Raw genomic sequence first — 20940 nt, 5'->3', positions numbered from 1 at the left:
GCCCAAGTGTTCGAATATCAACGAAAATATCTCTACGAAAGACCGTGCCCCTTTCGTCGTTCCTATGCGTCGTGATTCGTCATATCCCTTTATTCAGGTCTTCGATCAATTGGTCTTTAATCGTCAATGACTTCCGGCTTGTGGCAGACAACCTCAACATTATTTCCTGCGGGATCGATCACGAAAGCGCCGTAGTAGTTCGGGTGGTATTGGGGTCGAAGACCGGGAGCACCGTTATCCTTTCCGCCAGCTTCAAGCGCAGCCTTGTGAAATTCGTCGATAACTTTGCGGTCTGTATCCATCGAAGATTAGTCACATAGTCTACACACTACGGAATGGAAAACTTACTCTCTGCCTTGAAGCCGATGTGAAGAGGGATATTGGCCTTTTCGGCCTTGTGTGACGCAATCCAGAAGTCGGGAGAATGGATGCCGAGACCGCAGGCGTACTCATTGGGCTCGACGAACTTCTTGAAGCCAATTGGCTCAAGAGCGGTGAGGTACCATTGCACAGTCTCCTTGTAGATGCTAGCGGGGACGTACAGGCCGACGTGGTCGATGGACATGTCTGCGGTTATTATCGTCAAAGATGGACAGAAAGAACTCAGAAGATTAAGCAATCGATTGTGGATGATGGAAGGGTCGTGATAGTCGAGCAGTTGAATTGTTGATATTTGTGTCGGACGGTAGGGAGACCGGCGGGGTAATATGTACCCCAATGGCGTCAAAGGCGTTCAGCTAGGGAGAGATCGCGTCGGATATGGCAATCTCCGTGTCGAGCTGAGAGCGCGCGAATGCACCGCGTCGGCACGTGCAGATCGAGAGGATCAGGCCGGCGTGAGTCAGACATGCACCAATAGATTTAGCTGAATTGCACTCAGCAAGGCCATTGAACAGGGACATCTTCCGCAGCCATCGGCGGGGGTCCGGGGCTGATCGGGGAGCTGCAGCGCTGGGTGGGGCCGTCCAGGCAGCAGCGGCGCGGAGGATGCAATGCGACGGTGGATCGAGTGGGGGGTAGGGCTGCAGTGAGAAAGAAACTTGGGAAAGCCGATCAGAGTTGAATCATTTTCACAGCTTGACGCCCAGCATAGGTACGATTATGTGAACTGAGGTGGGAGGAATTTTAGTCAGTCTTCATTGGCTACGGTGTTACACTGACGCAACTTCCCTTGATCTTCAGACCGCCGGCCGGTCTTCGGTCTCCAGACTTGTTGTTCCACCGCCCTGAAAGCCATCTTCTATCTTATCATACATGTCTTTTACTCTTACTAGTCGTCCATCTTGCTTTGCATGAATGAGCGAGGTGTCTCTATCGGCTCGTCTCAACCCCTCACAACTTGGCCAAAATCTTTCTGTTCATCCGGAAGCGCACCATGGCAATCAGCCCGGCCGATGCGAGCGATAACGAGCCAGCGTAGAACATGGCAGGACGGTAGGCTTGTAGTCCATTGTTCTCACCTCCATACGCCTCGAGTAGATAACCAGCAATGGGCGCACCCTGTGCGACTGGGTTAGCTGAGGCAAAACTTCATCTGCGGAATGTGACGAGACTCACCATGAGATAACCGCCGGCCCAACCTGTCACAATCATGCTCATCGCGACTGATACTCGGGCGGATCCGAACACATTGCCAACGACGGTGGGCATGGTCGAGAAGAAGCCACCGTTGGAGATGCCATTGACAATGACGAACAAAATCATGGGCGCCAGTGTCGTTGAAACCGGCCAGATGGCGAGGACGCTAACGGCCGACAAGAACATTGAGGCAAACAACACGTTAAGGGCGCCAAAGTGGTCGCAAAGGACGCCACAACAGATGCGGCCTATGGCCGAAGAGAAGTTGAAGCCTGCAACTAGGCCAGCCCCTGTTGAGGAAGAGAGCCCGATGGATTTCGAGTAGAGTGGCAGAAAGAATGGTGGCACGAAGAGAGGGAATGTGCCCACAGCTCCAGCAAGGAAGATGACCAGGAAGGTGAAGGACTTAAAGAGGCGCCTTCGGAACCTGTGTTAGCGAGAGCATGTAGACTGCTTCTTGAAGACCTACCACTCAACGAATCCGGAACTCCTGATTGGAACCCGCTCCTTGATGATCCACGCAGCTGGAAGACCGGTAGCCAAGGTGACAAGAGCAAGAACACGGTATGCCCAGGCCGGACCGAGGTGATTGAGGAGTGCATCCAAGGCGAAGCTGTTGACAGCACCGCCGAGGCCGCCACCGGCGAAGACGATGCCATTTGCCAGGCCACGCTTTCGGCTGAAGTATTGCGCGGGGATCGTAGAGACGATCTATTAATGTCAGATGTGGTTAATCACCAACCTGGGTACCACTCACCGAAAAACACAAGCTGGAAGACGAGTCAGTACTACCGATGGTCTGGTTGGGACCGGAAGCAGCCTTACCTCATGCCTAATCCCATCATAAAACCACTGGTGGCAAAGAGCGCCCCGACATTCTTGACAGCAAAGCTGCTGAGGATCTCACTCAGCCCAATCAAGGCGATTCCCAGCAAACCCACCCTTCGCGGGCCGAAGCGACGCATGACACGCGAGTTGATGATGGCCATTGCCGAGATCAGGGCTGCTGCCAACGATCCGACGAAGGAGAGCACAGCGGGCGTGGCGAGACCATCGTCGACGAGAGCGCTTTGGATGACACCCCAGGAATACGATGTACCGATGATCCACCACGCAATGGCGAAGCAGCCCGTCACCACGACCCAGCCGTAGCCGCCTTCCGGCACAGAGGAATCCGCAAGACGCGAGGCTTGAAGAACCGGATCATTGCTGCTATCATCGTCCGTTTGAGAGACACTTGCACCGGGAGATTTTTGGTTGATTTGTGGTGGGAGGGGCGTCAGCTCGATGCCGGACGTTGAGGCGGAGGCTGTTGCGGTCGCTGTGGTTGTCGACATGGCTCGTTCGTCTTCAAAAACTACCTAGTGCAGACGCTTCACTTGCGACGACGCAAAGTCGGGATTGACTGAATGTCGGAAGACGATTGTTTTTGATGAAAGGTCATCAGGGGCAGTGAGTCGTCGCCGGGGGAAACCTGTATGGCCCCACCGACGCCCAGCGCGCCCTTCTGCTGACAAGCTCCGCTAAACTTTATAGTAGCTCCCGGCTCGGCGGAGGGGCCGGACGCTTCGCCGTGCCCCGCCCGGCTCCGAAGATGTCTTCTTCGGCGGGTCCTGGGAGCCAGCGAGGCCGGAAATATGACGTTCCGCCAAGAAGTGGACGAAAAGCTCATCATTCGTCGCCAGCCAGCAAAGACCAGAGCGAATATTTTGGTGGGGTTCTTCAGCTTCGCTGGCGGTTAAAGTTAAACGATGTTACATCGGTGCATGTACGGATCCCGTTGGACACGCACAGCGGGCGGCGGGCGGACTCTGAGACCCTTGTTTTCGGCGCGTCGCGGCGTCGGAAGCTAAGGCGACTGCAACTGAGCCCGCGGAGCGCGAGCGCCTCATAAGGCTTGATTACTACAGTGGTGGCTCAGCGAAAAGTATCGTTTGTGTTGGTGCATGTGGAATGGATTAAATCCTCTGGAATTCAGTTGGTGGAGTTGGAACATGGCAGCTGAATACACGGGTACTTGTCTAGCAATGATGGGTAGGTAAGTGGGCCATTCGGCAAGCAGCCCCGAAAGCTGGCGCGATATGCGCTCCATCTGGTTGAGAAAGACGCCTGCCGTGTTCATGTTTCGCAAAGGTAGCAGATTTCAGGACGAGGAACACGACAAGAATGTGATTATCAGAGAGAGCTGCTTGAGAGGTGCTGTTCTTGCAAGAGTCATTCGCGACATGTACGGATAGCATGAAGCCATGACACATAGTCTGGAGTGATCTCGATTCCCCGTGCCAGTCGTCATCAGAAGAGGGGCATTTATTAGTGTTGTTCTAGAGGGACTGGAGCTGCCGCGCGTGCCGTGCACATCCAATGAATAAGCTTATCCCCCGCCGTTGGAGGCAAGGTTGTGACTGGTACGAGTGTGTCTCCAGCTCGCGTCTGGACCGCACACACTGGGAGAAGCATCAATGTGAAGTTGATATCCGTATCAACAAAAAGCTTAGAAAGGCTCATTCTCGGTAGCGCAATGCTTCCTGTGCTAGTATTGCGTAGTACGCGGGGTAGAATCTTCTCCCGCCCCTCCTACATGAGATGACAGAAGTTTATTTTGCAGTTAGGTAAAGGGACAGCATGATGTTTTCCTGGTTGTGATGTTTTTTTTTGGCGACAAGATTGGATCGAAGCAAGTTTTTGGTGAGGTTAGCTGTGTCATTTTGTGTGTGAGAAAGTGATTGAAATTGAGGCCCCCTCCACCCACCCCCCTTTGATGGGATGGCCGCAGGTCGGGTCTTGGCAAAAGAAGAGGCCGCCGGCGAGGGATGCCGAGACCGAAGGAAGGTGCGTTGGTTGGTGCAGCAGTACTTTCCAAAGCATTTGAAAGCAGGAGGGAGGAGAGGCCCATCGTTACTGCCTGCTGCTAGTAGGTGAGGTAAATGACATTTATGAGAAAAGAAAGAAAGAGCAATGGAAGTAAGTCGTGATGCATCTTTGGGTAGACCGTAGGTGGTAGGTACAAACGGGAGTACCTTCCCACACATTAGGTAGTTGAGGCTAACATACGAGGAAGGCACAAAGGGTGGAAGGGAGCATTGAGGAGGAAGGTATCCATCCGTACAGTAGGTATTGTGTGACGTACTCCTTCCCCATTCGCAACTGGACTGCAGTGTGCTTGTGCTTGAGTGCGAGACCAGACTGCGCCAAGAGCTGAAGGGCAGGAAGGAGGCATCGCTGCACTTTCGCGGAAGTTCCTGCCGGTTGTTCTTGGCAACAGCCCAAAAAGCGTGTTAGTCAGCCAGAGTCGTCGTAATGCTTTCCCAAATTTTTCTCCAGGGTGGAACCCTTCCAAGCCCGCTCCCTGCCCAGGCTTCTCTTCCGCCTCCCCCCCTTCCAAGCCCCGACCCCGACGAGGTCCCTCTCAAGAAAGACCAAGACCCAAGAAATCCCCCAAGCCCCAAGACACGACGTCGACACCCCTTCTGCTGCTGCTTCCCCGGACCAGACCAGACCAGATCAGTCCGGGTCTCCTCGAGGTTATTTTATTTTGTTCTATTTTATTTCCTACCTTGCCCGATTTCGACGTCAGTTACACCTATACCTGGACAAAAGAGAAAGAGAGTCAGTCAGTCGCATTCTATTTAAACTTCGACGCGGATCGCAAAAAAATGGCCGACGCGACTGAGGCCGAATCCAGGGTCCTTATCCTCGACGGAGGGCTCGGCACATCACTCGAGGACAAGTACGGCCTCAAGTTTAACTCGGCCACCACCCCTCTCTGGTCTACTCATCTGCTTGTTGACGGCCAGGATACGCTGCTTGCTTGTCAGAAGGACTTTGGCGATGTCCCCGTAGACATCATCCTCACTGCCACCTACCAGCTGTCCATTCATGGTTTCGCAAATACACGCACCCCCGAGCATCCCAATGGCATTGACCGTGCCACCATTGGCAACTTTATCAAGGACGCTGTCCGCATCGCCCATGATGCGGGACGCGCAACCGGTGCCAAGACCGCTCTCAGTATTGGTCCCTACGGCGCATGTATGATTCCCGGCCAAGAGTACAGCGGCGCCTATGACGAGGACCACGACTCACTTGAGAAGCTGCGCGACTGGCATCTTGAGCGCCTGCAGCTCTTCAACAACGCTGGCGCTTTCGCATCGCCGGTTAGCTACGTTGCCATTGAGACCATTCCCCGCGCCGACGAGATCAAGGCCATCAGGCAAGCTCTGGATAAGACCGGTGTCCTGGCCACCGACTCTGCCCTCCCGTTCTGGATCGCATCGCTGTTCCCCGGTGATGATGAGCGCCTGCCCGACGGATCATCTATCAAGGAGGCTGTGGCAGCCATGCTCAGCCCCGAGATCGCCGCATGTCGCCCGTGGGGTATTGGCATCAACTGCACCAAGGTCTGGAAGCTGGAGTCCCTCGTCAAGAGCTATGAGTCGGCTGTTCAGGAGCTCATCACTGACGGCGTCGTCGCCGAGGCACCGGCCCTGATTCTCTACCCGGACGGCACCAACGGGGAGGTCTACAACACCACCACTCAGAAATGGGAACTCCCAGAGGGATCAAATCACCCAAAGACATCATGGGAAGCACAGCTCACAGAGGTTGTTGCCAATGCTCAATCTCGTGGTATTTGGAAGCAAATTGTTGTGGGCGGGTGCTGCAAAGCAAGCCACGCTGATATCGCCAGGCTCCGGGCCACGGTGGAAGGCCTATCTCGGTAATATAGGAAGAGCATCATTACCCCGGTCCCGCAGTCCCGGCTTTCAGTCCCCGGCGCCGTATCCGTACCGAACCCCTCCCGCTCCGAGACCGTCCGCATATCCGACCTCGTTGGTCCCCATGTACCATGCACCAAAAGGAAAACCATCCCAAGAAAGGACCCTTTTATCCGGTGGTATCGCCGCCCAATGCAATGGAGGGAGAAGAGTCATCTCCCTCCGAGGCCTGTACGGCCAAAGCAAAAATTCATCAAGTCATTATTGCCCCAACTCTCTTCTCTCCATCACGCTTTCTTCCAACCTTGTCTTATCGCAGTCGCGTGGGCCTTCCATTCGTCGAAGCGCCTCTGTCTCTTTTGTTGTTCCTTTTCATTCCACGCCGTGATGGGCTGGATTGGTAACCTGGCGAGCATCTCGTCCATGTCGAACTCGCGGCGCAGCTCGCCGTTGACTCGGATCTGAATACTGCCGATGCCCTCGTACAGGGCAGCGCCGTACTCGCCCCAGTCACGATACATGGAGAGAAGGCCGCCAATCTGGCTGCACATGAAGAAAGCCAGCTTCTCAGCCGGAATGAGGTGTTCTCTGCCTTCGGGTGGGCGAGGCCAAGTGATCCCGCGCCTCTCGCGCTTCTCTGCGTCCATGACCATATGAGTGAAGCCCTCAAACAGGTCGATGGCGCGACGTGTGCCTCCCGGTACGAGGCGATCATGCTTCTCGTTGGCGGGTGGGGCGACGACGTCTATCACGAGCTTCTTGATGGTGAAGTTTGACGGGTCGGCGACGACACTGCTAAAGGCGGTCGGGCCGTATCGCAGGTAGCCAGACAGCATGGCGTAAAAATTCCAGACGATAAAGGGCGGGCCGCCGTCGCCGCCGCGGAACTGCTCTTCGTTCTTCCAGTCGGGGTCGACATCCTTTGGCGGATCGAAAATGCGGAACTGAACGTTTACGCTGTCGGCATGGCGGGTCGTTCTTGGCACGGCAAGCCAAGTCGGCCACAAGCCACATTCCTTGACATACATGACGTCCAAACGGTAATGGGTTCCTTTTGACGCAAGCAGGGACTTGGCTTCATCGTGCAATTGTTGATTAACGAGGAGGATAGCGGTGTTGGGCGTGCCGGCGGGTGGTGTGCGTTGCTGCTGCTTCTCTACCCAAATGTCGTGGCCATCAAAAAAACCTTTACCCTTGTACTCGCGCCTTTTCCGGCCCTGGCTGACGGAGGGATTCTGCGGAGGCTCGCGGTCGGGCAGGAATATGACCTGGTCGAGAATCAAGTCCCGAATTTCCCTCGGAATACCCAGCAAACCGATGGCCATTGTGCGGGAGGATTTGGGTTTCGTTGCGTTGCTGATTGCCTGCTCTTTTGGTGGTTGGTGGTGAGAGTGCACGCAAACTCTAGTCGACGGACACCGGCGGGAGGTGAGAGAGAGTGTCGCACAGAGAGGGGGGCCCCGACCCCAAAAACCCAAACGACGGGCGAACGACGGACACGACTGCAACCCAAGAAACCCGTGGACCTCTGGGCAGCAGCAGCAGCACCACCACCACCAAGCAGCGTGCGTGCGGAGGGCGAAAATTTACTCCGAGGCGCAGGAAGAGGAGGAGGAGGAGGGCGGCGGCGAAGAGAAGCGGTGCAGCGACTGGATCTTGGGACCTTGGACTGGACTGACTACTGGCCGGACTGGGACTGGGAAGCACCACAGAAACGACGCAGGACAGACGCAGTAGACTGACTGGTGCAGCTGCTTGCTGTAGGGGTCTTGGGTCGATTGAGGCGCAGCAGCAGTAGTAGCGGAGTCGGCCCTTTGGGGAACGACGTCATTCAGTTGGAGACCGGCGCTCGAGTCGAGCCAAGACGACGGCAGCAACGAAACAACGAAAACGAAACGAACAAACGGTGATGGAAGATTCTAGCGGGGAAAAGATTGAGAGGAGAGAACCAAGTTCGGTATCAGGTCAGGACAGACTGACGGGGGGGAAGCGTATGAGAAGTGGATGGGAAACCGGCCGGTGCACGAAGACGAGACTTCGACTGATGCTGCAGTTGCCGCTTCTTCCTGTGGGGGATCGGATAAACAAGCGCCCTCCATATGCAAGTGCAATGCGCCGCTTGAGGCAGGGGAGAGAGAAAAAAAGGAGAGGGGATTTTGAGTTCTTGTGTGCTTTTCTCGTCGACCAAACTGGGCGCTGGACGGGATGCAACAAGATGAGATGACCGGATTTTGGTGCCGTAACAGCAGGTAAGAAGCAAAGCAGGCGAAAGAGCGAGAGGCGAAAGAGACGACGAAAAGACGAAGGAGGGATTGGCGTGTGTGGCATTGGGACGAGATGGGATGCACCGACTCAAGTCTTGTGCTGTTCTCAGTCCGGCCTGGTCTTGTTCGAATTTCTTTGCTGGCAAACCCAGCTCCGGCTGGTCTGGAACTGACTGCATAGGCCACGGCGATGGCGATGGATGCCATGCCCAGTTGCCCATGCGGGAATTTAAAAAAAAAAAAAAAAAAAAAAAAAAAAAAAAAAAAAAAAAAAGAGCGACGAAAAAGCACTGACCGACGGCCAGAATTAGAGATGTGTGGCCCCGTGGCGCGGAGCCATCTTGTCGGCAGACCCCGACCTACGGTGCCCGGCACCTTTGAAAAGTCATCAAAGGAAATGGGGGACCGACCGACTGACTTTTGCCTTAGTAATGATCAGCCAGCGACTACGTACTGACTACCAGTACTGAATGTACTGTATTTGCCTTGCAGAGTAGCAGAGTGACTGAGTGAGTGAGTGTGTGAGGGATTGAGTGACGGTGTGCGTGGCCCACGGCGTGTGTGCGGGCGTACGCCGGTGTTGAAATGGGAAGAGGAGCAGCACCAACGCCCCTCATAGACGTATTCGTACATTTTCCCGCTCTGCTTTCTGCAGCTCGTTCCTGACAGACGTGACAGCACCGTCTCTACGCGGGTCTGGAATCTCCAGTTCTGCACATCAATGTTGGCTGGCTGATGCTGCGCCAGCATTGGCAGACTAGGTACGCAAACTACACACGACAGCGGACGCGCAGCCCGGTACGTGTGTTTGAGGTAAGGGGAGGTGAGAAAGGGAGAGTCAGAATCAGAGTCAGCAGCAACGCATTGCGCCGCTGCTCTTCCATTGCAGCGCATAGCAGTGCCAATACCGCCCAGCTAGCTACCTGGGCCTGTGCCTGTCTGCGCGGGTATGGCATGTATCGGGACGGGCAGCTTCTGTCCACGTCCGTCTGGGCAGGGTGTCAGCAGGGAATTAGGCGACTGGCCGGCTGGGCGGGAGGGAAGCTTTCATCCTCTCGGGTCCGTCCCCTCTCTCTCTGCACTGCACGCGAGCAATGGTCCCTCGGTCGCCATCTCCCTCCTCTCCTGCTCGTCAATCAATCTCATCGTGTATGGAGAACTCTGTAGATGGGGCCAGGAAAAAACCCTACCTACCCCTACCCACGTCCAGGTCCATCCGGCAGCTTCCTCCCTCCTCCCCCTTCGTCGCAAGAGGTGTTGTCGGTCTGGGCATGCGGGACTTTAAGGGCAGTGCAGGACCCTCCCCGAGGCCTCAAGCTGTTGCTGCCGTTGGGGGAACAAGGGCAATCGTGGAGTAGGCTAGCGAACGAACAGGAACCGGGGTGCGAGCCCAGGAGGCCGCCTACCACCCAGTGGCCGCGTGATGAGATCGGCACTAGTTTTTCTGGGCGGAACGTCGTTCAACTTCAAACGACGCTTGCTTGCGGGTGGGAGAGAGTGGGAGTGGGAAAGCGAGTGTGTGCAGAAAAAGGCTCACACATCGTCATGAAGGAGGCACTGCAGAAGAGAGACTGGGACGTTCAATTGCCGGCTGTGGTTGCTGCTGGCGCCTTGCCCTGGGCGGGGAGACGACCGGGTATGCGTCAGGGCTGTATGTCCGACAGGCAATGTGGGTTCGTTCGTTCGTTCGTTCCCCCGGCCGAGAGACTGGCTGGCGGAGGTGATTTGGATTGATTGGAGCTGATGCAGCACTTTGCACTCCCACTTGCATGCGCTGCTGTTGCTGCTGCTCTTTCCATTGAAATGGTCTAGGTTGAGGGAATAGAATCCGGCTTGAAGATGAGGGGGAATTGTGGCAGTGAGAGTACGTATAAGTGGGAGCCAATTGGGAGAGGGCCATTGACGTTTTGCTACCGGCCATGCTGAAGAGCGTTAATCACAAGTACGGCGTGATAAAACGCCTTGAATCACTTAGACTGGATTTTGGGAGGGGAAAGGAGCAACAAGCAGGCTGAAGGATGCAAGCAAGCAAGATGTGTGAGCGGGAGCAGGCGCCGATTCGAAGCGGCGAACGGGCTGGCAGAGCCGAGTAAGCGGGATGGGCTGCGAGACTGCGATCCATGCCCATCGTCCGCCGGACGTCTACCATCTAAGTCGGGTGAGGTGCAATCTTCAATGAGCGGTGGCCGCGCGAGTCTGGATTGCTTGGGAAAGAGGCGGTGATGGGAAGATTCGGTGCCGACCGCACAAAGAGAATTAGAGGAGGCGGGAACTGGTGCTGTTTATTTAGGGAACAATGAGAATAGGACAAAAGAGCGTTGGCTGGTACGGATCGGACAGCTTGGTTAGTTGCGGGCAGCAATAATCAGATTCTCTGCGATAGGAGATAACAAGTCGAGGAGATTTGAGTTGCGATGGATGCCATGAACCATTGGCATCTGGGGGGAGTCAGCAGCGGAGCCAACAAACCAGCAGATTGTGGGATGCAATTCGTGAGCCTTAGCAAGACTTCAAAGTGGGAAATCCCGGATGACGGTGCTAACTCATTGCAGCAAACCGAGACACAGGCAGCTTGATGTGTCTCCTGCCTCTCTCCACATCTGCATTGCAACTTGCACGCGCCCAAATCTCAGTGAGAATGACAGAGCTCTTGGGAACGAGGGACCGGCCGCCGCTGGAGTTGGATGACGGATTTGGGGAAGTTGTGGCAGTGCTGACCAACCAGAGCCGTCGTCTTTTTCTTGCCCTTTTTTTTTTTTTCTGCCCTTGACTCTGGCGGTGACATGCAGCGGGCGGCAGGGACGCAAGAGGTCAATGAGACCGTGAGACGCCCAACCCAGCTCTCTCTCTCTCTCTCTCTCAACCCGCCTCGTCTAGCAGCAGGAGCTTGATCCATCGAAATGCAAGCTTGAAAAGGACCTTGAATGCAGACTGGATGGATGCAGGGCTGGAGAGTGGGAGGCAGCTAGGAGGTGAAGGACCGGAGGGAGGGGGGTGAACGACCCTAGGGCGTACAGAGAGGTGGAGGAGGGTAAGGGGAGCTACGGAATCTCTCTTCCTCACACACGCTTTCACAGTCTCACTCCCGCCGGCTTTTCTCACACGCGCTCTCTCTCTCTCTTGTGTCATCCGCTTCCATCAACCGGCAGCAGTAGCAGAAAACAAGACACAGGGCCAAGGCCCGAACCCCAAGTGGACTCTACACCCACCTCCACCCGTCCGTTACCTAGGCTGTTGACGACTTGGGGTACACACACCCATGCTTCTTACCGCATAGCTTAGGGCAGAAGAAGCGTGGGCGACCAAAGAGCCAACACAGCCAGGACTCGGGGAGAAGCCAAGAGGCAGCAAGGGCAGGCCGAAAAGAAATAAAGCAAAAATAAAAAAGCACGGGGCAGGATGCGCCAAAACCTCGATTGGTTGTCACTGGCAAGTCACAGGAGAGCCTCCTTGCGCCAAGAGATACTTGGATATCCAGCTCCAACGACTTCAACTTTGTGTAATTTCGCATCACCAGCCAGCGCCAGTCTATGAGCGATTTATTCTTTTGTGGTTTGCTGCCTTTCTGCCCCTTCCAGCAGCGCCAACCGAGCCTCCTTCTTGCGGCCGCACGCAAGCAACGTTGTTTTCTGTGACACGCTGCTTCTCATTCCAAAACAGCAAGCCGGCTTTCTACTCCCGGCCTGGCTTAGCTAGCACCAAGGAGCCAGCAGCAACTGACTCTGTCTGCTCTGCCCTTCCCCCCCTTGGAAACGTGAGGCAGAATAAAGCATCCCGCGCTCGCTCAGTCGCCCACAGTATGGCGCACACGTTGGACTTGCTGTGTCCTCGCTGTGCCATTTCACCGCCCCTTGGCACCGTAGATACAACTCCCAAGTCGACCTCCATCCATCTTCGCACGTCGTTGTCATCTCTTAACTCGTTTATCCTTTTTGGCACGGCATCCTCTTTTTTAATCTTTGGGCTTTGGTGCAGCAGGCTCCCTCTAGGCTGGAGTTGCCCGTTTGATCTCGCGCAACCCCATCCATCCATTCCTCTTCCATCCAGTCCCCCGGTGTCAGAGAACCTTTGAGAGTGAGGTAAAAAATAGCCGCGCCGTAGCCCCGTGGTCACCCCTCCCAAATCTCGTTCAAGTTGCTTTGCTTGGGATTTCCATTACCTCTTATTTACCATCCCAAGTAAGTCGATCCCAAGTCAAGCAAAGCGTCCCAGCTCATGCCATGTGATGATGTGCGGATGCCGCAATCTCCGCCACGCGCAACCAAGGCCCCCAGCCCTTTCCTCGCCAAAGTCTGTATGACTTTTGCGCTGCTGTCTCTCGTAAACATCGGGGCAGTCAGCATATTGCCAAGACCCATGATAGATATTGTTAAGACGGTCCCTTCCTGCCATCAGCCCTGACACCGTCCAAGTGTATATAAGACCCTGCCAGCGTTGAAAGTAAGGGCGTTTCAGTGCAGATCTGTTCTCAAGCTCGCTCTCACTTCTCACATTCTCCCTCTTCCTCCATCTCCTTCCTCCTTTGGATCTCGCACCTCTCTCAACTCGTCCCGAGAACCAATCTTGCCTTGTGCATTTTCCCCAGAGACCCCCGTCTTGTATCTTGTATCGAGGAAAATCCGCAACCAAGAGCAATGAACGAGACTGAGCTCAAGAGACCAGTTCAGGGCAGCGGTGAACGCATCCGTTGGGACGCAGACGAGGAGGCCGGCAGGAAGGCCCATCGATCAAATCCCGACCCTGCTACTCTGCATCATGCTCGATCAAACACTTCCATGTCGATACACTCTGTCCGGTCCAGACGTAATTCGATCGATGTTGCTGCTGAGCTGCCCATCCAGTACCGCACGGTGTAAGCGCGGTTCCCCCATCTAACTGATCCTTTCCCAAGTCAAAACAAAACAAACAAAACGCGCAACCATCGTCATCGGCCTAGTGCTGATTGCAGAAAAGGTCTATTGAGATTGAGGAGTACAAGTCCAAGTCTGAGGCGGTGAAGAAGGCCAAAAACGTTGCAACAGGTTCGTTAAAAGGCCCATAGCAGTTTTGTTCTGAGATTGTGCAATGTTGCAGAACTCACCATCGCGTCTCTCTATAGACCTTTCGGAACTCGAATGGCACACTATCTCCGTTGAAGAGATCCTTCGTCGCCTGTCTTCTTCCCTCACCGATGGCCTCTCTCCGGATCAGATCACACGTCGTCAGGCTCACTATGGCAAGAATGCGCCCTCGCCTCCGCCTTCCCATAACACGAAGAGAATCTTCGGATACTTCTTCAAAGGCTTTGGTACTGTCCTGCTGGTGGCGTCCATCCTGGTCTTCATCGCATGGAAGCCCCTGGGAAGCCCACCGGCCGTTGCCAACTTGGCGTTGGCCATTGTGTTACTGGCTGTGTTCTTCATCCAGGCTGCGTTCAACATGTGGCAAGACTGGTCCTCATCGAGAGTCATGAACTCGATCAAGACCATGCTTCCAGACAACTGCATGGTCATCCGCGACAGTAATCAGGTCGAGCTTCTCGCTGACCAGATTGTGCCCGGAGACATTCTGATCATCAAGAGCGGTAACAAATTGCCTGCTGATGTGCGCTTCCTCAAGGTGTCATCGGATGCCAAATTTGATAGAGCTATCCTGACTGGTACGTCTTCAATGCTGTTTTGTCGGCTGACAATCAACGGTATTGGGTTATGCAGTGCGCTAACGAAAAGAATGAAAACAGGTGAGTCGGTTCCTCTCCCCGCTGCAGTCGACTCTACCGATAACAACTATCTCGAAACGCGATGCATCGGTCTCCAGGGCACGCACTGCGTCTCGGGCACCTGCACTGGTGTGGTCGTGGCCACGGGTGATAACACCATCTTTGGTCGCATCGCGAAGCTGACCAACGAGCCCGAGAAAGGACTCACCACGCTGGAACGTGAAGTCCTCCACTTTGTTCTCATCATCTGCTCTATCATGTTCCTCATGATCGTTTTGGTCTTGATCGTCTGGTAAGAATAATAGTGGTACGATGATGGTTAACTTGGTTTCGCTAATAAATCGCGCAGGGCTGCTTGGTTGAGGCGGGTATACCCCAACTGGATCAACGTGCCCAACTTGATCATCTCTTGCGTGTCTGTTGCGGTAGCTTTCATCCCGGAGGGTCTACCTGTGGCTTTAACCGCCAGTATGACCATCAGCGCCAATATGATGCGCAAGAACAAGATCCTCTGCAAGTCTCTTAAAACTGTCGAAACTCTTGGCTCGGTCTCTATCATCTGTTCCGACAAAACTGGTACCCTGACTCAGGTAAGACCATGATGGTGCTTCGTTGAATTGAACTACATGCTAATAGACTCCGTCGTAGAACAAAATGATTGTTACCGAATGCGCCATCGGAACGAACAAGATGACGGCCCAGTCAGCCCGGGACACTTTGGCGATCAACAAGCACTCGGCTCCGAATAACAATGCTCTGGACCAGCTCCGTGCTATCGCCGGTCTATGCAACGCCGGACAGTTCGATGCCGCCACCATGCGCCTCCCTCTCCACGAACGGGTCATTCATGGTGACGCTACAGATCAGGCTATTCTTCGCTTCTCCGAGAGTCTGGGGCAGGTGGCTGAGCTCAAGCGTTGCTGGTCTACGAAGTACGAACTTGCCTTCAACAGCAAGAACAAGTACATGATTCGCGCGCTTGGTCTCTCTCATCCTGATGGATTATCCCTCGCTCTGCCCTTAGACACGGCCTCGGTCTTCCAACCTGGTGACGTGTAAGTTGACCCAGCAAACCCTAGCCAAACGAGTGAGATGTACTAATTTTCTCTTTCAGTCTCTTGACAATCAAGGGTGCCCCGGAGATCCTGATGAGTAGACTGAGCAACTACGTTAGTCCTTCAGGATACACCACTTCCCTCGATCCCGCGACGCGTGCCTCCATCGAAAAGATCAAGGATGAGTGGTCTGCCCAAGGCCGCAGAGTCCTGCTTCTTGCTCGCAAGGCCATTTCCAGATCAGCGCTTCCCAGCAACCCCTCCGACAGCGCGTATGAGATGGAAACCAACAACCAGGCCAAGGCAGGTCTCACCCTTGTCGGCATTGTCGGCATCGTCGATCCTCCCCGTCCCGAGATCCCCAAAGTCATGAACACTCTCCGTGGTGCCGGTATCCGTATTTTCATGGTAAGCTACGCCTTGTGTTTCTGGGCCGGCTTCGATGCTAACGATATTCAGGTTACTGGAGACTTTGCCCTTACAGCCCAAGCCATCGCTGCCGAGTGTAACATCATCAGCGTCCCTCGCTCCCAAATCGACGACATCTCCGCTCTGCAGCGCAACACCACCGTCGATCCTTCTCTCAAGGGACACATCGACGACCTCGAATCCTCGCCTCGCCAAGCACTCGTGCTGTCTGGTCCCGAACTGATGACCCTCAACGATGACCAGTGGGACCAACTCGCTCAATACCAAGAGATCGTCTTCGCTCGCACAACGCCTGAGCAGAAGCTTCGCATCGTTCGTGAGCTCCAAGCACGCCACCAGATTGTCGGAATGACCGGCGATGGTGTCAACGACGCACCGTCCCTCCGTGCGGCTGACGTTGGCATTGCACTCGGCTCTGGTAGCGACATTGCTATTGAGGCTGCGGACATGGTTCTTCTTGACTCCTTTTCCAGCGTTGTCGAGGCTCTTCGCTACGGTCGCATGATGTTCGACAACCTCAAGAAGACAGTCGCATACCTTCTACCTGCAGGTTCCTTCTCGGAATTCTGGCCCGTCATGACGAACGTTCTCTTTGGCATTCCTCAGATCCTCAGCAGTTTTCTCATGATTATCATCTGTCTTTTCACCGACGCTGCCGCCGCCATTGCAATGGCCTACGAAGCGCCTGAGGCTGACGTCTTGCTTCGCAAGCCCCGTGTACCTGGAAAGGATCGCCTTGTTGACTGGCAGCTTGTAGTCCAGGCGTATGGTCTGGTTGGCGTCCTCGAGACATTGGCAAGTTTTGCCATGTCATACTGGTATCTTGAGCGCAACGGCATCAAGTTCACCGACATCTGGTTCTCCTTCGGTAATCTGCCATCGAACATTGACCCAAACTTCTACCAGCAAAAGCTCAACGTCGCAAGTTCGATCTACTTCGTCAACTTGGTTGTCATGCAATGGTTTAACTTGCTCGCTGTGAGAACTAGACGCTTGTCGTTGTTCCAGCATCCACCCATCGGAAACAAGCGCACGCAGAACTGGTACCTGTTTCCTGCCGTTTTGTTTGCGCTGGTTATGGTATTCTTCTGGCTGTACGTGCCTGAGTTCCAAAGCACTCTCGGTACGGCAATTGTTCCGGTCGAGTACTGGTTCTTGCCGATGACCTTTGGTCTGGGTATTCTACTCATTGACGAGACAAGAAAGTATGCCGTTAGGAGATGGCCGGACAGCGTCTTTGCGAAGACAGCTTGGTAGTTGGTCACTTGTGGCTTGGGATGGGAGGTTTTTCTTGTTAATTGAGCAGAATGGAAATATTCATGTGTTGGACCAGAACACATGGAGTTGATGAGAGGGGTGGGTGGTAGCCAGTCGTTTTATTACTTTGATTCGAGCAAGCGAGCCAGCGTTGAGTCTGCGAGCAGTTTAATTCAATACCACATGTTACTTCTCTTTATTCATGAAAAATCACTCATCATTCGTCAACCTAACATTTCCATCGTTGCCTCCGTCTTGTACGCTCTTCTCATTGAACTTGAGATAGTCTATCTGCGCTCAAATGACTCTCCCAGCCTAGGAAACACCCCTAGGACAGCCATATCTGACCCTATGTCACAACGGAAAGGTATGACGCTGGCGCTTGAACGGTTTAACTATTCATCGGCCTAGACCGAGGTAAAAGGCGTGGCTGAGGGGCCTTGGCAGCAGATAGAGTTGTCGCCGGAGAACTCGTCGGGGCTTGGCAGTACATGTGTCAACCGATGTCATTGTCGCATTTGCGTGGATGTACTCTAAGACGAATGTCGGATCGCCAAACCTTTGAACGCAAAAAGCCAGTTCGACCGGATGACGGTGATCGAACCTGGTCGGCTCTGGTCCCTGAGCAGTGGGCAAGCATCCACACAAATTTGGCTATGCCTCGGGCAACACTTTGCTGATGCAAGCCCCGACAAAGCAGACCTGCAGTTTGTCCCAGGGAATGCTACGATCGAACTGCATTCTTTTCATCTACACCAGGAAAATGACATCCAGCCATTCTAATTGCACGTGAAAGAACCAATCGGGATTTCCCATAACGTGTGAAACTGGACGGACGAGATGAGTCGGCAAGTCACCGAAACATCTCTTCGCCACAAAATTGGGAACCCGTCACAATTGTCGCTAACATGACAATGCCGCCTCAACCGTTACGTGCCGGCGGATGATTGACTGAATCTGCCTTCGTTAATGAGCAAATCATACAGACTGCTCACTGGATAGAACCGGACAGCACATCAAACACACAGCTCACCAATTACAATGCAGCTGCATCTGATTGGCAAGGTTTCTCGATGAGGAAAGTCAACCTGAACCACCTACCGCAACAGATTCTTCCTGCATAGGCTGGAAGTCCAGGATCAACGACATGAACACGACAGCACTCGGTCGATAGAATTGGCGGAATGATTATCCAACCCTGAGGGCGACGCTCAACTATCAGGCAAGAAGTTCTGCCCTCCTGTCCATGCCTGTCCAAGCCAGGCTACTTGTACTTGTTTTGTCCGAATTGGGCGTGGGCTGCATAGCTTTCGTCCAAAGTTCCTATGCCAAGTTCGCCGAAGTGCCAGACAGCAAGCCAAGTGCAGAGTAGATAGGCAAAACCGCGCGTTGATGACTGAAAATGAGGTACATGGCGTTTTCTAGTCTGGATCATTGGCCACACAAAAGTCTCCAATGGTCAGCAATAACATCCTCACGGCGACAAATATCAGCACTAAGGCTTTCGCGTTTCAAGACGTCATGCGAGCCAACGACGGGCGCAGATTTTCGAATAAACTGTCTGTGTCCGGGGTAAATGGCCGTGCCACTCCGCATTTCAATGGTTGGGACGAAAGAAATATAAAGCCGCCATGGTGCAGGCGGGTCCCTGTTGTCAAAAGAGAATCTTTCCCAGTCTCTTTGAAACCTTGCATTAGATTCGTCGGGTCTATTTGCCGGCGTTTTCAGCTCTTTCAGCATTCGTAACAACAACACCAGCTTGCCAGGAATTGAACTTGCTGGACCCACCACGGACATGGTCAACTTCTACTGGGAGAGTATGCAACAGCTGTACGCCGAGCACCACATCTTCCTAGAAATCCTCTTCACGACCAGCTGGTGGCTACGGTACCTCGTGCCATCTTGGAGGCGGGCATCGAATAGAAAGATTGTCAAGCATATGAAGTATCCGTTTATTCCCTTGCTCGCTCACCTGACCTGTGGAACTCTCGCCATGATCCGTTACTATTACCTTTACTTGGCTCTCGGAGACTCTCCGGTTCCGACCCTGCTCGACCTCGCACTCAGTCTCGGGTTCACAGCCACTGGCGTGCAGCTGTCTGGCTACGTCCGAGAAGGAAATGTGCCCGTTCTGAAGGCTGCTTTCAAGGCGATGGCGTTCCAACAGGCGATCGCTACCTTCGCAGGGTACACATATGGGTCCGCGCACTGGCATCGCGCTGGCATCAAAGTGATGAACGCTTTCGTTTGGGTGCGATGGTTCAACGAGTACGGGGCCGTTTTTCAAGGTTTCAGATCATACGGGGCTCGGTTTACGGCTTCGACTGTGATTTCTCACCCGCTCTGCATGTGGGAGGGCGATTACCCCGCGGGGATGCCTATGTACGTCGCCATGTTGTTCGCGTTCCTGGCCGTGGACAAGTGGGCAGCACGAAAACTAGACGGAAAGTGAGTTGCACTAGAAAACCATCCCGAACCGCACGCCATCCGATGATTCGCTGACCTTTTCGTTACAAGACCAGGACCCATCCCCCACGCTCTTGCGCATTGCGGGTTTGTGACCGTGGAGAAGAAGCATCGCGACGTCGAGAAGCTGGGGATTGCGGAGAGTGAGGAGAAGACGGGCGCAAAGTTGGAGTAGATGCTGAAGATGTCGCGAAGTTGGCACACGAAGATTGAAGAAAGTTTCTGGGCGCGTTGCGGGTTTTCCCCCAAGCCTCCCTCGAAAAGTCTTGGTCATAACTCTTAGAAACATTGAGCACAAGGTGGGACCTTGGTTGGAAATTGACACATCGTTTATTGTCACATCGAATTTCTCAGAAGAACGAGAAGGATTCCGCGTTTCAAGGTTTTCATTCTTGGCTGCTCCTTGTTGAGGCAGCGTGAACATGAAGATTTTTGCTTTGGATGGATCATCACCGCATGCCAGGGTGGGCTCGGTAATCCTCCGAAGGCTGCAAAGTCCTCAGGTTGGGGCGGGTGGAATCCCGAATCTCGCATGCAGGGCCAGTCCAGTCCCAAGTGCCGCTTTGCTAAAGGCAGAAGCTGCATCGGGGAATGCCAGCCGCGAAAGGGGCGAACCGTCAAACTTGAAAACGAGGCCGATCGGCTCTTTCGTCGCGCCTGTTGCAATCCACCAGGGGTGCCCCTTTGGGCGGATGAACACGAGGGCGCCTCTGAGACTTAAATGCTTTTGGCTACCGCCCAAACGGAATGAGGTCACTGCTCAGAGTTTTCCAAGGAAGGGGACGTGCCAGCTCTTTTATACGTTATGCCGCTGTCATTTTCGCTGTTCCAGACGGGATAGCAGTCGTCATTTGGCTTACGCCGTTATCCCCGTTGGCGTGCTTCGCGAGTCAGCCATGTGTTCGTGACGTGGGGGTTCTCTGCCCGGTCGTGCACAATTCGACAATCCACTGATATGAGTGATATCGGACCTTAGGGCGCTTCTTGGCCTACCTTCGGGCCTTGGCGACCGCTACCTGCCGTCTTGGCTGTGCTTGTTTTTCGCCGCATTCCATGGCGTTGTCTCTGTGCTGAGTGACAGCTTTCAACGACATTTCATCTGATGCGGAAGCGCGGTATGCCGCGCTGTGGGGACGACTGCGACTGTGTTTCCTTCACCGAATCATCCAGTGCATCCGAATAAACATGAAAGCCTGCATTGAGGCTCGTACGATTGGATCTATCCGTAGGTAAAGGTAAGGTAGTTTGGCCACCGACCGCCCGCGGCTGCGACCCCTTATCCCGCCCGCCCCAATTGCCGACTCCGCAGCTGTGAGCAACGGCGAGAGGGATTAAACGCAAGCGGGCGGAACCCAGGAGGAGCAATTGCGAACGAGGCGACGAATGGGTGGAACGACAATTCGTCTGAGCGTCTCCACGAAGGAGACCTGATGAAGCTATCGCCGTTACGCAGACGGGAAGGGTGTGGCCCTCTCCGC

The 20940-nt window shown here is 54.3% G+C and overlaps 6 protein-coding genes across 6 annotated transcripts; 3 read left to right on the top strand and 3 right to left on the bottom strand.

The window, feature by feature from the left end:
- Window positions 1–116: 116 nt before the first annotated feature.
- CGCA056_v000013 (uncharacterized protein) lies at window positions 117–565 on the bottom strand (the record flags this gene model as incomplete). The annotated part of the gene is made up of 2 exons (XM_037315274.1): window positions 117–292; window positions 349–565. 2 exons carry the CDS (start codon window positions 563–565, stop codon window positions 117–119), a joined length of 393 nt encoding a protein of 130 aa, XP_037184889.1.
- A 767-nt stretch (window positions 566–1332) lies between these two features.
- apdF-14 (Aspyridones efflux protein apdF) lies at window positions 1333–2915 on the bottom strand (the record flags this gene model as incomplete). The annotated part of the gene is made up of 5 exons (XM_037315273.1): window positions 1333–1500; window positions 1558–1996; window positions 2048–2289; window positions 2336–2348; window positions 2404–2915. The coding sequence occupies 5 exons, from the start codon at window positions 2913–2915 to the stop codon at window positions 1333–1335; spliced, it is 1374 nt and encodes a 457-aa protein (XP_037184888.1).
- A 2316-nt stretch (window positions 2916–5231) lies between these two features.
- On the top strand, window positions 5232–6299 carry HMT-1 (Homocysteine S-methyltransferase 1; the record flags this gene model as incomplete). Its single annotated transcript, XM_037315272.1, has 1 exon — window positions 5232–6299. One exon carries the CDS (start codon window positions 5232–5234, stop codon window positions 6297–6299), a length of 1068 nt encoding a protein of 355 aa, XP_037184887.1.
- Window positions 6300–6580: 281 nt separating this feature from the next.
- On the bottom strand, window positions 6581–7618 carry CGCA056_v000010 (uncharacterized protein; the record flags this gene model as incomplete). Its single annotated transcript, XM_037315271.1, has 1 exon — window positions 6581–7618. One exon carries the CDS (start codon window positions 7616–7618, stop codon window positions 6581–6583), a length of 1038 nt encoding a protein of 345 aa, XP_037184886.1.
- Window positions 7619–13191: 5573 nt separating this feature from the next.
- On the top strand, window positions 13192–16996 carry AT1A (Sodium/potassium-transporting ATPase subunit alpha-A; the record flags this gene model as incomplete). The annotated part of the gene is made up of 8 exons (XM_037315270.1): window positions 13192–13409; window positions 13511–13578; window positions 13656–14195; window positions 14277–14547; window positions 14605–14845; window positions 14904–15310; window positions 15370–15718; window positions 15770–16996. The coding sequence occupies 8 exons, from the start codon at window positions 13192–13194 to the stop codon at window positions 16994–16996; spliced, it is 3321 nt and encodes a 1106-aa protein (XP_037185894.1).
- A 1795-nt stretch (window positions 16997–18791) lies between these two features.
- On the top strand, window positions 18792–19637 carry sdnP (Sordarin/hypoxysordarin biosynthesis cluster protein P; the record flags this gene model as incomplete). The annotated part of the gene is made up of 2 exons (XM_037315269.1): window positions 18792–19444; window positions 19514–19637. 2 exons carry the CDS (start codon window positions 18792–18794, stop codon window positions 19635–19637), a joined length of 777 nt encoding a protein of 258 aa, XP_037185895.1.
- Between the last annotated feature and the right edge of the window lie 1303 nt (window positions 19638–20940).

Source organism: Colletotrichum aenigma (assembly GCF_013390185.1).
Source record: "Colletotrichum aenigma strain Cg56 chromosome Unknown KSG_Cg56_contig01, whole genome shotgun sequence".
Taxonomy (NCBI): domain Eukaryota; kingdom Fungi; phylum Ascomycota; class Sordariomycetes; order Glomerellales; family Glomerellaceae; genus Colletotrichum; species Colletotrichum aenigma.
This window is presented reverse-complemented; position numbering and strand designations above follow the sequence as displayed.